Source organism: Oryctolagus cuniculus, chromosome 4, assembly GCF_051225735.1.
Source record: "Oryctolagus cuniculus isolate XC-2025 breed Fujian yellow rabbit chromosome 4, ASM5122573v1, whole genome shotgun sequence".
Lineage (NCBI taxonomy): Eukaryota > Metazoa > Chordata > Mammalia > Lagomorpha > Leporidae > Oryctolagus > Oryctolagus cuniculus.
In genome coordinates this window covers 8,493,428-8,507,763 of record NC_142870.1, presented here as the reverse complement: position 1 = coordinate 8,507,763, position 14,336 = coordinate 8,493,428, and the positions used below count along the sequence as shown (strand labels likewise).

At 49.3% G+C, this 14,336-nt stretch overlaps 1 protein-coding gene across 2 annotated transcripts in view; it reads left to right on the top strand.

Moving 5' to 3' along the window:
• Nucleotides 1-12,236, top strand: part of CHAF1B (chromatin assembly factor 1 subunit B) — a 31,082-nt gene extending 18,846 nt beyond the window's left edge. For both annotated transcript variants that reach the window (XM_051833594.3, XM_051833595.2), the window contains exons 9-14: nucleotides 4,282-4,351; nucleotides 4,439-4,530; nucleotides 5,353-5,515; nucleotides 6,548-6,976; nucleotides 11,109-11,203; nucleotides 11,749-12,236. In XM_051833594.3, the coding sequence (XP_051689554.1) occupies nucleotides 4,282-4,351; nucleotides 4,439-4,530; nucleotides 5,353-5,515; nucleotides 6,548-6,976; nucleotides 11,109-11,203; nucleotides 11,749-11,840 (941 nt within the window). In that variant the 3' untranslated portion in view covers nucleotides 11,841-12,236. The remainder of the gene's footprint in view (nucleotides 1-4,281; nucleotides 4,352-4,438; nucleotides 4,531-5,352; nucleotides 5,516-6,547; nucleotides 6,977-11,108; nucleotides 11,204-11,748) is intronic.
• Nucleotides 12,237-14,336: the final 2,100 nt, after the last annotated feature.

Sequence of the window (14,336 nt, the reverse complement as noted above, 5' to 3'; positions counted from 1 at the left end):
TCTGTTCACAGTGGTGTAAAACCCATAAGACAGGTGTAAGTGAATCTAGTGCAACCACAGCAGGGCCCTTATGAATAATATGAGAAGGTATTGCTGAAGGTTGTAAAGCAAATTCTCTCTTTTTTTTTTTAAGATTTATTTATTTATTTGAAAGCCAGAATTAGAGAGAGAGAGATTTTCCATCTGCTGGTTCATTCTCCAAATAGGTGCAACAGCTGGGGCTGGACCATGCTGAAGCCAGGAGCCCAGAGCTCCTTCTGGGTCTCCCATGTTGGTGGTAGGGGTCCATGTACATGGGCCATCTTCCATTGCTTCCTAGGCTCATTAGATTGGAAGTGGAACAGTCAGGATTTGAACCAGTACTCCTATGGGATACCGGCATCACAGGCAGCTTAACCCACTGTGCCACAATGTTGGCCCCGTAAAGCAAATTCTGAACAAACAAGAAGATACACTGACCTAAAAGTATTAACACCAGTTGTATTTCTTTGCTTTATTATTATTATTATTAATTTATTTGAAAGTCAGAGTTACACAGAGAGAGGAGAGGCAGAGAGAGAGTTCTTCTGTTCGATGATTCACTCCCCAGTTGGCCACAATGGCTGGAGCTGCTCTGATCCGAAGCCAGGAGCCAGGAGCTTCTTCCAGGTCTCCCATGCAGGTGCAGGGACCCAAGGACTTGGGCCATCTTCTACTGTTTTCTCAGACCATAGGAGAGAGCTGGATTGGAAGTGGAACAGTTGGGTCTTGAAACCAGTGCCCATATGGGATGCCGGCGCTTCAGGCCAGGGCGTTAACCTGCTGCGCCACAGCGCTGGCCCCTGCTTTATTATTTTTATATTTATTTATTTATTTATTTATTTATTTATTGACAGGCAGAGTGGACAGTGAGACAGACAGAGAGAAAGGTCTTCCTTTGCCGTTGGTTCACCCTCCAATGGCCACCGCGGCCGGCGCGCTGCGGCCGGCGCACCACGCTGATCCGATGGCAGGAGCCAGGAGCCAGGTGCTTTTCCTGGTTTCCCATGCGGGTGCAGGGCCCAAGCACTTGGGCCATCCTCCACTGCACTCCTGGGCCACAGCAGAGAGCTGGCCTGGAAGAGGGGCAACCGGGACAGAATCTGGCGCCCCGACCGGAACTAGAACCCGGTATGCTGGCGCCGCAAGGTGGAGGATTAGCCTATTGAGCCGCGGTGCCAGCCTATTATTTTTATTTTTTTTTTTAAGATTTATTTATTTATTTGAAAGGCAGAGGCAGAGAGAGACAGAATTCTTGCATCTGCTGGTTCACTCCCTAAATGGCTGCAATGGCAGAAGCTGGGCTAATCTGGAGCCAGGAGCTTCTTCCAGGTCTTCCACGGGGGTGCTGGGGCCCAAGGATTTGGGCCATCTTCAACTTTTTTCCAATCCAGCATAGAGTTGGATTGGAAGTGGAGCAGCTGGGACACGAGCTGGCACCTACTACGCCATAGTGCTGGCCCCACCAGTTAGATTTCTAATTGGACTCCCATGAGAGGTTTTTTGTTTTCTTAATCACAGCTTTGTTTAATAGAATAAATGCTGAAGAATAGTTGAGGTACTGTGGAAAACAGAATAATACTTGAGAGGCCATTTGCCTTTTCAGATGTCAGTAGATGAGCTTAACGTGGGATTGATGCAGTGTGGGACTAAACAGATGAGTTGACCAGAACAGAAATCCAGAAAGAGATATCCGACTATAAAGGAATTTATGACCTTAGATGATGTTTTGGGAACAAGAGTAGACTATTGAGTGAATGGTACTGAGGTGGCCAGCTATATGGGAGAAGCCTGATTTGGACCCCTTGCTCATATATGAGAAATAAATTCCAAGTTAGTCCAGTACTTAAATATGTAAGATGAAGTAGAAAACTCTTGCAAGAAAACCTAGGAGGACATTTCAGAGATGAAGAGGGGAGTATATGATGGGGGGGTGCTGGTGTTGTGGCGCAGTTGATTGAACCGCCACTTGCGACACTGACATCCTATATGGGCACAAGTTCAAGTCCTGGCCGCTCCACTACCAATCCAGCTCCCTGCTAATGCACCTGGGAAAGAGGAAGATGGCCCAAGTGCTTGGACCCCTGCACTCACATTGGCAACCCAAAGGGAGCTCCTGGCCCCTGGCTTTATTTAGCCTGGGCCATCCCCTGCCATTGTGGCCGTTTGAGAATTGAACTAGCAGATGGAAGATCTGTCTTTCTATCTCTCCCTCTCTCTAACTCGGCCTTTCAAATAAAAAATGATAGAGGACCTAGTGTTTGACTTACTGGTTAAGATGCTGATTGGAATGCCCACATGCCACATTGGAGTGCCTAGGTTTGCGTTCTGACTTGGAGATTCAAGCTTCTTGATTCCTGCTGACGTGGGCCCTGGGAGGCAGCCGTGATGGCTCATATGGTTGAGTCCCTGCCACCACATGGGAGACCTGGATTGAGTTCCCAGCTGTGGCTTGGCACAGACTCAGCTGTTAACAAGCATTTAGGGAGTGAACCAGCAGACGTGAGCTCTGTCTGCCTTTCAAATAAAATGAGAAAATTTAAAAAGTGATAGAGCTATTTGACTACAAAGAGGCTTCAAGTGTATCTGTGGCAAAGTGGAATTGAAAGATGTGTTTGCTTTAGTGTAAACATCTGAAATCCATGCATAATTTTTGCATAACACATTTTATATGAACTTTTTGAAGACTTCTCATCCATGGCTTTCAGATTTTTTTGCATCTTTGTAAATTTAAAATTTCCTTTAATTCCACTGTCCGATGAACTTTTCGCAGTACTCTTGTGTATTTGAATACAGAGCTTTTGAATGACGAAAGATGTGGGAGGCAAAGTCAGTAGGTGAGTGATGGATCTGGAGGGTAGTATTTGTGCCGCAGGGAAGAGAGACTGATGCATACGCCATACAGTGGTACCTTCAATGTGGACAAGACATGCACACACTCATACACAGAGAAGAGAAGAATGAGTGAAAGATGCATAAAGGCGGTTTGTGGAGGAGCCATCCACATGTTCAGCAGATGGTCAGTGGTAGGGATGTACACACTGAAGTGGCGTAGCCGTTGCATGTCTGTTCCCTTCAGACTGGAGAAAACAGGACCCTCGCTAAGGGATATGTAGAGTGGGGACTGCTGGTGGTAATGGTATTTGTAGCGGCTAAATGCACGTGCCATCCCATCTGTCTGTCTGGTGTCTAGACTCAATTTCTTAAGAAACTAAGACATAGTGTGTCAAGGATATTTGTTGCAACTATTGTTTGTAGCAAAAAATCAAAAACAAAGCAGTCCATAGAAGGTTTGGTGAATGGATACTGGTAGTGCAGGTTAACCTTCACAAGTAGTTGACTGGGACAAGCTCAGTAAGGAAAAGGGTAAATAGTACCCTTTTTTGTAAATTTTGTAAAACAAGCATTCTGAATCAAGAATCATCCTAAGAGCAAATGCGTCATTGAGTTATAACTGGTTATAGTCCCTTTGTGAGCACGGCAGAAGTAGAGAGAGGACATAATGGTTTGTTAAACCTGATTATTTGGGTCTGGAAGCATGGGGAGAAGGTAGCTATGCAGAAACATCACAGTTTAAAAAAAAAAAACAAAACAAAACATCGCTGACACTAGATAGGAAATGGTCACAGGTAAAATTGTGTGTGTGTATCAAGAAATATGAACGTGAAGCAGGGAGGAGTTTCCAGGAGCACTGTGTCTGATGGTGGTGTCCGGCAGGCTCTGAGCTGGTGTTGTGTACATCCTGGGGTGAGTGCAGAAGAGCGCTCGGTGTGCTGCTTCCCAGGGCGCAGTCAAGTCCTGTAGGAGGCTGGATGAAGACTGCAGCGAGGTCAGGTCTTCCGCAGCCCCATGGCTGAGGTAGGCAGATGGAAAAGACCTGACCTCTCAGCTTTGGAAGGCATCCAGGGGCAGAATCAGAGAAGAGTGAGGTGAGAGCCTGGGCAGCTGGATCCAATCATAGCACTTCACCTGTGGGAGTTGCCCAGATGCTCAAAGGTGTTCTAGGACAAGCTGTTCTTCTGCCCAGGACTGGAGCTGTTTTCTAGGGGACTGCTCTCAGGTGGAGCTGAGAGTAGACCTGGGTAAGGCCAGACAGTAGTAGAATATTTGTGTTGGTCCTCAGTCACAAAAGCATTGTGCAGAGGATACAGTTTTAGGAGAAAGTATTGTACAGGCAGAATTGAATACCATTAAAGTTTTGTTGGTGAACAGGTTAATAAAACATCAACTTCTTTCTTTCTCTCCCTTTTCTTTGCTCCCCAGCCGGGTGTGTGGAATCTGGTGAAAATGTAATGAATACAACTTATGTTTTCTCCAGGAAAAATCTGAAAAGGTATGTGATCGAGAGGGTGTTTGAAACGTTGACCCTTTTTGATGTTGCTGAGTAACAAACTTCTCCTAAAACTGGTTCATTGTTCAGGCCGATTGCACATCTTCCCTGCCCTGGAAAGGCCACTCTTGCCGTTCGCTGCTGTCCCGTCTACTTTGAGCTGAGGCCAGTGGTGGACACAGGTACCCTCAGAACCACAAAGTGGTGGTGTTTCCTCCCTGTTTGGGTCTTTCTTATGGATTCCAAGTCGTACTGAACATGGTTATGGTAACTCTTCTCATGTTATTGAATACGAAAGGTTGATTTTCTCCTCATTCTGGGTCATATTTTCCTGGTTCTTTGGATGCTAGGCAGTTACAAACTTGATCTTGGAGGACACTGGTTATATTTTTAGTTTCACAATTATTCTTGAGATTTATTCCAGGATACAGTTAACATTTTGGAAACATTTTGATTCTTCCGGGTCTTACTTTCAAGCTTTATAGTCGGGTTCACGGCCGCATGTAGTCCAGCTCCCTACGAGGCCATGCCCGAGTACCTCGAAGGGTACCCTGTAGGTGAATCCAGTCCTGATCCTCCATAGCTGAGAGCAGGAGCTGCTGTTAGCTCTGTAAGCCTTTCTGTGAATGAATGTAATCAGCTTAGTAGAGCATGTAGCGCGTCACTTCATGAACTGTTTCTGTGTGACTGGCATCTGCCCAGCAGCGCTCGGCCCCAGGCTGAGCTGCCGCATCCACACGTCGTCTGTGCTGAGCTCTCCTTTTGGGAACCTCGGTGCCTGAGACTCTTAGCTCCTTGTTCCCTGGTTCATGCGTGGTTCTCTTCTATTGATGTATTCATGTGGAAAAGAGTATGAAGAGCTGTGTTCTCCAAGGCCCACAGTGAGCTAGGGTTTGATAAAGTGATGTTCTTTGTGTCCTCTTGGAGAGGACCTTTTTGGTCTACTGGTTACGTGTTCCCTTTGGGGACTTTGCTGTTTTACTTTGTCCCTTCCCCTCCTGCAGACCAGTCAGCACACGAGCCAGGCATGGAGCTGATGGACCTGCCCTACCGCCTGGTGTTTGCAGTGGCCTCCGAGGACTCTGTGCTCCTGTATGACACACAGCAGCCCTTCCCCTTCGGTTACGTGTCCAACATTCATTACCACACCCTGAGTGATATTTCCTGGTGAGTGCTGATAGCCAAGCGAAGTGAAGGAAAGAGAGGGCATTCCCGGGGCAAGCCTTGGGCTAGGGAGCATCAGTACTCAAGGTGGCTCCTTTGGCCCTCTACTCACCCTCTTTTTTTTTTTTAATGAATTAACATTTAAAGGTAAGCCATTTTTCATTTGCCACAGCAGTGCTTCCTGTTTGTTTTTTGTAAGATTCATTTTATTTGAAAGGTAAAACAAGAGGGAGAGACAGAGAAAAGAGATCTTCCACCTGCTGGTTCACTCCCAAATGGCCCCAACAACCAGGGCTGGGTCAGGCCAAAGCCAGGAGCCTGGAACTCCATCTGGGTTTCCTACATGGGTGCTAGGGGACCATCATAGTTGGGCTTTCATCTGCGGCCTTCCTAGATGCATTAGCAGGGAGTGACTGGGAAGCAGGGCAGCCGGAACTTGAACCAGTGTTCCAGTATGAGATGCCAGCATCCTAAGTGGTGACTTAACCTGCCGTGCCGTGGTGCTGGCCCCCACCTCCTGTTTTGACACCAGTGCATTTTGATGCCTTTCAATTGCCCTGTGAGATGTACTTGAACTCTGATAAACGAGAGAAGGCCCCATGGATTCTCTAGTCATTGGGGACTTGTCAGGCTCTGGGAAAAAACCCTCAACAGTGAGCCCTGCTGTCCAGAAGAGGGAGGGGGCCCCAGAGTCTGTCTCCGAGGTCGCCACCCTGCTCCTGTGGGAGGACCTGATGCACCCTCTGCTGCTTGCTCAGCCCAGCTGGAGCTCTGGCCAAGGCTTGGCCTGACACCATCTGTTTCTTGGTTCCTTTTTTCTTCTTTTAATTTTCTTTTGCCTTAGGAGAAAAAAGGTCATCTCACGTATATTCAGATGAAAGTTAGTAATACTGCACATAGCTGTGGTGACTTAGAACATGGAGATGGGATTGGGAGAGGAAATTGCACGCATAAGGAGCCTCTGACGGTAACAAGTGTTAAACAGGGTCCGCAGACTTTGGTGGCACCTCTGATTTCCCCGTTTTGGGAACACAGGTCCAGTGATGGGGCCTTCCTGGCCATCTCGTCCACTGATGGTTATTGTTCATTTGTGACCTTTGAGAAGGATGAACTTGGAATACCTTTGAAAGAGAAGCCAGTTTTGATCATGCGAACTCCTGATACGGCAAAGAAAACTAAGAATCAGGCACACCAAGGATCTTCACCGGGGTCCAGATCCATAGAGGGGACGCCCACCAGCAGAACCCAGGACTCCAGCAGTCCCTGTACAACCCCACCCCAGGCCAGACAGTCTCCGGCCCCAGCAGCCGTCAAGGACACGCCTCCCGTTCCTGGTGTCGGAAGCCCCTTGCCAGGACCTTCAGAGGAGAAGACCCCGCAGCACAGCAGTCAGAACCCAAGAGCGCCTCCACCCCGGAGGGTCACGCTCAACACCTTGCAAGCCTGGAGCAAGCCAACACCCCGGTGAGTTTCCACGAGACGAGAAATCATCACTGTGAAATGAAAAACAAATCAAACATCCCAGGGTGTTGTGAGTGAAATTCTAGAAGCAATTACTTGCCAGCAAGGGACATTTACTGTCAGGTCCAGTGACAGCGTGCTGGCTCGGAGGCCTCTGTTAGCTCCTCCCCTTCCTGTGTGCCTCATGCAGCCCATGCCCTGTGCATGCCTGGGGACTGTGGTTTGGTTGCAGCCTGTGTCCAGGACCGTAGCCCTCACTCTCCACAGTCCCACGTGCCTTACTCCTAAGCCTGGGCCTGCATGTGTGTTCTCAGAGCATACTGTTTCTGTTTTGAGGCTTTTGTCCCTGCCTTCCTTGGGAAAGCCCTGATCACCCACCCACCCACACCCCCTTGTTGGAACTAGAGTCCTCTTGAAAAACCCATTCAGGGTGAATGTCTCTTTCCACTCCTGGTCTTTGTGGCCCTTTAACCCTTTGCTTGCCATACCCATGACCCCTGTAGCAGGTGTTTCCTCAAGGGCAGGAGGCTGTTTGTTTGTTACCTGTGCTCTTCTGTCTAAGCACCAGGCACTTCCTGATATGCCAGGAATCAAAGGAGTGCCTTTTTTTTTTTTTTTTTTTTTTTTGACAGGCAGAGTGGACAGTGAGAGAGAGAGACAGAGAGAAAGGTCTTCCTTTGCCATTGGTTCACCCCACAATGGCCGCTGCAGCCAGCACGCTGCGGCCGGCGCACTGCGCTGATCCGAAGCCAGGAGCCAGGTGCTTCTCCTGGTCTCCCATGCGGGTGCAGGGCCCAAGGACTTGGGCCATCCTCCACTGCACTCCCAAGCCACAGTAGAGAGCTGGACTGGAAGAGGAGCAACCAGGACAGAATCCAGCCAAGTAAAATAAAATTTAATTTTTAAAAAGAAGTCACTCCTGGCCAGCGCCGCAGCTCACTAAGCTCGTCCTCTGCCTGTGGCGCCGGCACCCCGGGTTCTAGTCCCGGTCGGGGCGCCAGATTCTGTCCCAGTTGCTCCTCTTCCAGTCCAGCTCTCTGCTGTGGCCCAGGAGTGCAGTGGAGGATGGCCTAGGTCCTTGGGCCCTGCACCTGCATGGGAGACCAGGAGAAGCACCTGGCTCCTGCCTTTGGATCAGCGCGGTATGCCGGCCGCAGCGTGCCTGCCGGAGCAGCCATTAGAGGGTGAACCAACGGAAAAGGAAGACCTTTCTCTCTGTCTCTCTTTCTCACTGTCCACTCTGCCTGTCAAAAAAAGAAAAAAAAAATTATTTTACTTTTGAATGGTATGTAAGATTAGACATTTTTATGGGGTGCAGTGTGATATTTGGTATACATGTATATATGTATGTGTGTATATATATACATATATGATAGTGCACTTATCAAATTGCAGCAATTAGTATACCCATTACTTTAAACTTTTTTTGTGGTAAAGACACTCAAAATCTTCTCTTTTAGCCTTTTTTTTTTTTTTTTAGATTTTATGTGTTTATTTGAGAGAATTACAGACAGTGAGAGGGAGAGACAGAAAGGTCTTCCTTCCAGTGGTTCACTCCCCAAATGGCCACAACAGCTGGAGCTGTACCAATCGGAAGCCAGGAGCCAGGTGTCTTCCACATGGGTGCAGGGGCCCAAGCACTTGGGCCATCCTCTGCTGCTTTCCCAGGCCATAGCAGAGAGCTGGATTGAAAGAGGAGTAGCCGGGACTAGAACTGGCACCCATATGGGATGCCGGTACGGGCCCCCCTTTAGCTTTTTTGAAACACAATCTGTTTTATTGTTAACTGTAGTTAGCCTGCTATGCAGTAGAACATCAGAACTTTGTCTTCCTGTCCCACTACATATTTTATTAAGATTTATTTGTGTGAAAGAGCATTCTGCCTTTTAAATAAAAAATCTTAAAAAGATTATTAAAAAGGCAGAGCAACAGAGGGAGATAGAGAGACAAAGAGAAAGATTTTCCATCTACTGGTTCATTCCCCAAATGGCCACCACAGCCAGGGCTGGTCCAGGCTGAAGCCAGGAGCCTGGAACTCCATTCCAGTTTCCCATATGGGTTGCAGGAGCCCAGGTACTTGGCCATCTTCTGCTTTCCCAGGTATATTAACAGGGAGCTGGATTGGAAGCAGAGCAGCCTGGTCTCAAACCAGCAATCAAATATGGGATGCCCATGTTGTAGATGGGAGCTTAGCTCACTGCTCCACAACGTGGGCCCCTTGCTGTAACATTGAACTTACTGACCAATTTCTCCACAACCTACTCCCCAGGCATTTTACTCTTTTTTTTAAAAAAGATTTATTTGTTTGTTTGAAAGAGTTAGAGGGAAAGACAGAGAGACAGAGTGATAGAGAGAGAGAGATCTTCCATCCACTGGTTCACTTTCCAGGTGACTGCAATAGTCAGGGCTGGGCCAGTGCAAAGCCAGGAGCTTCATCTGGTCTCCCACATGGGTAGCAGGGGCCCAAACACTCAAGCCCATCTTCTGCTACTTTTCATAGGCCATTAGCAGGGAACTGGATCAGAAGTGGAACAGACGGGACACTAGCACCTATATTGGGTGCCAGAGCAGGCGGCAGCTTCACCCACTCACTACTCCACAGTGCTGGCCCATACTCTTAACTTCTACAGGATCAACTTTTTGTTTGCACAGGTCATGTGGTGTTTGTCTTCCAGGCCTGGCTTATTTAACACGTCCTCCAGGTTCATCCATGTTATCATAGATGACAGGATTTTAGGGCTGCATAGCATTCCATTGGGCTTATAAGGAGCATCTTGAGACTTGACCTTCTAGCAGCCTGGTCACAAGACACAGGACGTGCTGGTCTGATGCTAACCAGTCTCCCAGGCGAGGCTGCAGGCAGTTCTTCCCTGTGTGGGGGAGGCCGTCTGGCACCCAGGCCTGAGCCAGGGCCCTTGCTGCAGACTGAGCCCCCTAGCACATTCTTCTGTTGCCAGCAGCGGTAGCCTGCTGGGCACCTTCCTTCCTGGGCACCTCTGAGACCCAGTTTCCCCCCTCTACCTGTGAACTTCCCTGTCCACCAGTCTCCCTACCACCTAGCCACCCCCCTTCCAGATGCACTAGGGTGGGAGGAGGGTGAGGGTGACGAGTTAAACTAGAAGTATTCTCTGCCTCTCCTGTTCTCTGCCGTGCACAAGCTTCCCTGGGGAATCCCTAAGATACTTCAGGTGGAGGGTTCAGGACCCTTCACATCTCATTTCTTTCTGCAAACCAGCAATGGCTTTCAGGGTTTTTTCCCTTATTTGTGTTTATGTAGCGGAAGATACTCTTTGAAATATTTTTGCTTCTAAATTGTTCTCCCCTCTTGAATTCTATTTACTAAGCTGTTTGCAGTTGTAATTTTTTTAAATATTAGAGGTTGAAAATGAAGACTTTGGACCGCCGGCGCCGCGGCTCACTAGGCTAATCCTCCGCCTTGCGGCGCCGGCACATGGGGTTCTAGTCCCAGTCAGGGCGCCGGATTCTGTCCCGGTTGCCCCCCTTCCAGGCCAGCTCTCTGCTGTGGCCTGGGAGTGCAGTGGAGGATGGCCCAAGTGCTTGGGCCCTGCACCCCATGGGAGACCAGGAGAAGAAGCACCTGGCTCCTGCCTTCGGTTCAGCGCGGTGCGCTGGCTGCAGCGCACTGGCCGCGGCGGCCATTGGAGGGTGAACCAGCGGCAAAAAGGAACACCTTTCTCTCTGTCTCTCTCTCTCTCACTGTCCACTCTGCCTGTCAAAAAAAAAAAAAAAAGAAAAAGAAAATGAAGACTTTGGGTGTTAGGAAAAGAACGATCTGTGTTTCGATGCTTTCCACGTGTAGGCCCATGTCTGATGGTCTTCTGCAGAGGCAGCCAGCGGGTGTGCGCAGGCTGTCAGCAGTTAAAACACAGCTCTCGAGGCTTTGGGGCTGTGACTTCAGCTGACCATTATAAATGTGTTGGTTTAACGTAGTACGTGAATGGAATCTCAGTAAGCGGAACCATCATTGTATTTACTCTGTTTAATAGCTTGCAAGGTAAGATCAGCTCGCATTTTTAAGTATTTCTTTTGGCAATTTTGACACTTAGCATCCTGCATAAGCCATTTTTGTAACACTAATGTGTAGTCCACTACTTCCCTTCTTTTTGTGCTTAAGGAGAATAAACCTAATACCCTTAAAGACAGAGACTCCACCAGATTCTGCACCTCCCAGTGTTATTTCCTCTCCATGCACAGAAGAAACACAGGCAGGTAAGTGACATTGTTACTGGTTTGATATAATTCTCTTTTGTTCTTTTGGAAATTAATACTACATAGTTCTAAGTCAGTTCTGAGGAAGTACACATGCATCTTACTAGCTCACCGGCTGCTGTTTCTATCCCACCAGGAGCCCACCTTGCCAGCAAGCAGGCCCCTGGGAGCCAGGCAGGCTCGGGAGGTGGTGGTGTAGGTTGGCAGTAGTGTAGGTGCTTCAACCTAAAAGATTTGAGATCTGGGGCAGGTGATTCTTCACTGTGGGAGGCTGTCCTGAGCGTTGGAGGATATTTGGTAGCATCCCTGGATGCCACCCCTCGCCCTGTGACATTATAAAATGTCACCAGACATTGCCCACTGTTCCTGGAGAGGCAGAATCAGGCCAGGTGGAGAGGCAGTGGCAAAGATCCTCCCCTGCAGCATTGTGGGATCCCGCCCGGCCTGATCCTGCTCAGTGCCTCTTCCCAGTTCTGTGGTAAACAGCAGCTCTGGATACCCCACCGTCTTCATTTCCCTGCCAACCTTGTCTGTTACTGTTTCAGAGATGTCTGGAGACCCTCAGGACAGTCCCCCACAGCTGAAGCAGCCCAGGCTGGAGGAGAACAAAGGACACACACAAAGCCTGGACGCTTGAGGGGACCCTGACTTCTGCCTGCCAGGTCTCGGAACACCCATGTGGACAAGGCAGATAGGCCTGAGGCCAAGGGCATGGAGTGGAACAGACGCTTGTAAATTGATTTCCACGACAGAAGACACTTGGTGTACTGAGTCTTCCAGACATGCGTGCTCTGCATTTGCATCATCTTTCCTCCGGGCTGTGAGTGTTGCCTTGGATCGCACGCGCTGCTGCTGAGCTTCTGCAGCGTGGAAATCGCTGACCCCTCCCTGGAGTCCTCGTGAAAGGGCGCATGGCCCCCTTTAGCGTCCGGGGAGAGGTAATTTGAGAAGGTTTATTCTCTTGAATTTTAGAGTGCTTGAAGTGATTGCTAGACTTGGCTTCTATTTTTGATTAAACTTCGGAAGTTCTTCAGGTTTATTGTCTGACTTTAAAGGTAATAATGCTCATTCTGGAAAGTTAGTGAACTACAGTGACAAAAAAAAATCATAAGAAAAAGGGCTAGGAGCAGGCATTTTCCCTCCTGGTTCCGACACCCACGTCCCAGTTTCAGGGTACCCCGTTCCTGGATCCAGCGCCTGATCCCAGCTCGGACACCCACGTCCCAGGTTCAGGGTACCCTGTTCCTGGATCCAGCGCCTGATCCCAGCTCGGACACCCACGTCCCAGGTTCAGGGTACCCTGTTCCTGGATCCAGTGCCTGATCCCAGCTCCGACACCCATGTCCCAGTTTCAGGGTACCCTGTTCCTGGATCCAGCGCCTGATCCCAGCTCCGACACCCACGTCCCAGGTTCAGGGTACCCCGTTCCTGGATTCAGCGCCTGATCCCAGCTCCGACACCCACGTCCCAGGTTCAGGGTACCTCGTTCTTGGGTCCAGCTCCTGATCCCAGCTCCGACACCCATGTCCCAGGTTCAGGGTACCCCGTTCCTGGATCTAGCGCCTGATCCCAGCTTCTGCTGAGGCAGCCATGATGATGCCAGTAATTGGGCCTCTGCCACCCGTGTAGGAGGCCCAGATGGATTCCAGGCTCCTGACTTCAGCCTGGCCCAGTCCCAGCTGTTGCAGACAGTTGGAGAGTGAACCAGCAAATGGGATCTGTCTGTCTGTCTTTACTCAAATAAATAAAAAAGTTTTCAGAAAACAGACCGGAGTTGGGAAATACCTCTAGTCTCAGTCTTAGAAGTAACCCTGTTAATTAATGTAGCTTATTTCCTCCTTAGCACTTTTATAGTCTTTTTTTCTCCTAAGAGTTGAGATTTTACTTCAGATACGATTTGTAGTCAAATAAATAATGTTTTAGATTGGTTTTTGAAGGCGATATATTTCTCTGCCTTTGCTTTCCCTGGGCCTGAGGGTGGCTGGCAAGGCATACACGTGGAAGGTGGGGTTGGGGACAGGTTGTGGCACTGTTAGTTGGAGGTGGCAGGCATGCACGTGTGGAACCTTCTAGCTCAGGACATAGTGGGTGGTGTGACTGAGAGCGGACAGTGTCCTGTGGCAGTTCAGCCGCCAATTCAGAGGCTGGCGCTGCGGCCTGCCCTTCAGAAGAGTCGCCGCAGCTGTGTTCTCATGGTGCACGTCTGTCCCTGACCTGGGACACCATGAGGCGTGCATGCCCATGAGGGTGTGAACAGGTCAGCGGATGAGAGGGTTTAAGTCTGTTGAAACTCGGGCTGACAAGTGGAAAAGTATACTCTGCCGGCGCCATGGCTCACTAGGCTAATCCTCCGCCTTGCGGCGTTGGCACACCGGGTTCTAGTCCCAGTCAGGGAGCTGGATTCTGTCCCAGTTGCACCTCTTCCAGGCCAGGTCTCTCCTGTGGCCCAGGAGTGCAGTGGAGGATGGCCCAAGTCCTTGGGCCCTGCACCTGCATGGGAGACGAGGAGAAGCACCTGGCTCCTGGCTTCGGATCAGCACAGTGCGTCCGCCAGCGCGGCTGCCATTAGAGGGTGAACCAACGGAAAAGAAGACCTTTCTCTCTTTCTCTCTCTCACTGTCCACTCTGCCTGTCCAAAAAAAAGTATACTCTTTAATGCAGATTGGCAGAAACAGAAAAGAATGGGGAATATGCTTCCATGCATTGCTTAATTCTCAGTCTGTAACCAGAATAGTCTGCCTCCCTTTCGGATGGGCAGGTGGTACTAGGGCTAACTGACAAGGTGGTGCATAGAGCTGAAGACATCCGTGTCTGTAAGGACGCAGTGTTGGTCCCTTTCAGAGTGGGACGGACTTACGGCTTCAGTCATGTCTGTTCCAACCACAGTTCCCGCTACAGCTGTGCATTGGAATCACCCCAGGAGCTGAAGGCACTGGTGCCCGGATCCCCTGTGGGTCTGGCCTGCAGGACCTGGGTGGGATCGGAACTTCAGGAATTTTCAAAGCTCTCTGCTCTTCATGTATAGCTACTGCTGAGATCTCAAGAGAAAAAATGTCTCCTGAGTATGTGTGTCCTTTAAAATAATATTTATTTGAAAAAGTGAGAGACAGACACAGATCTTCATCCACTGCTT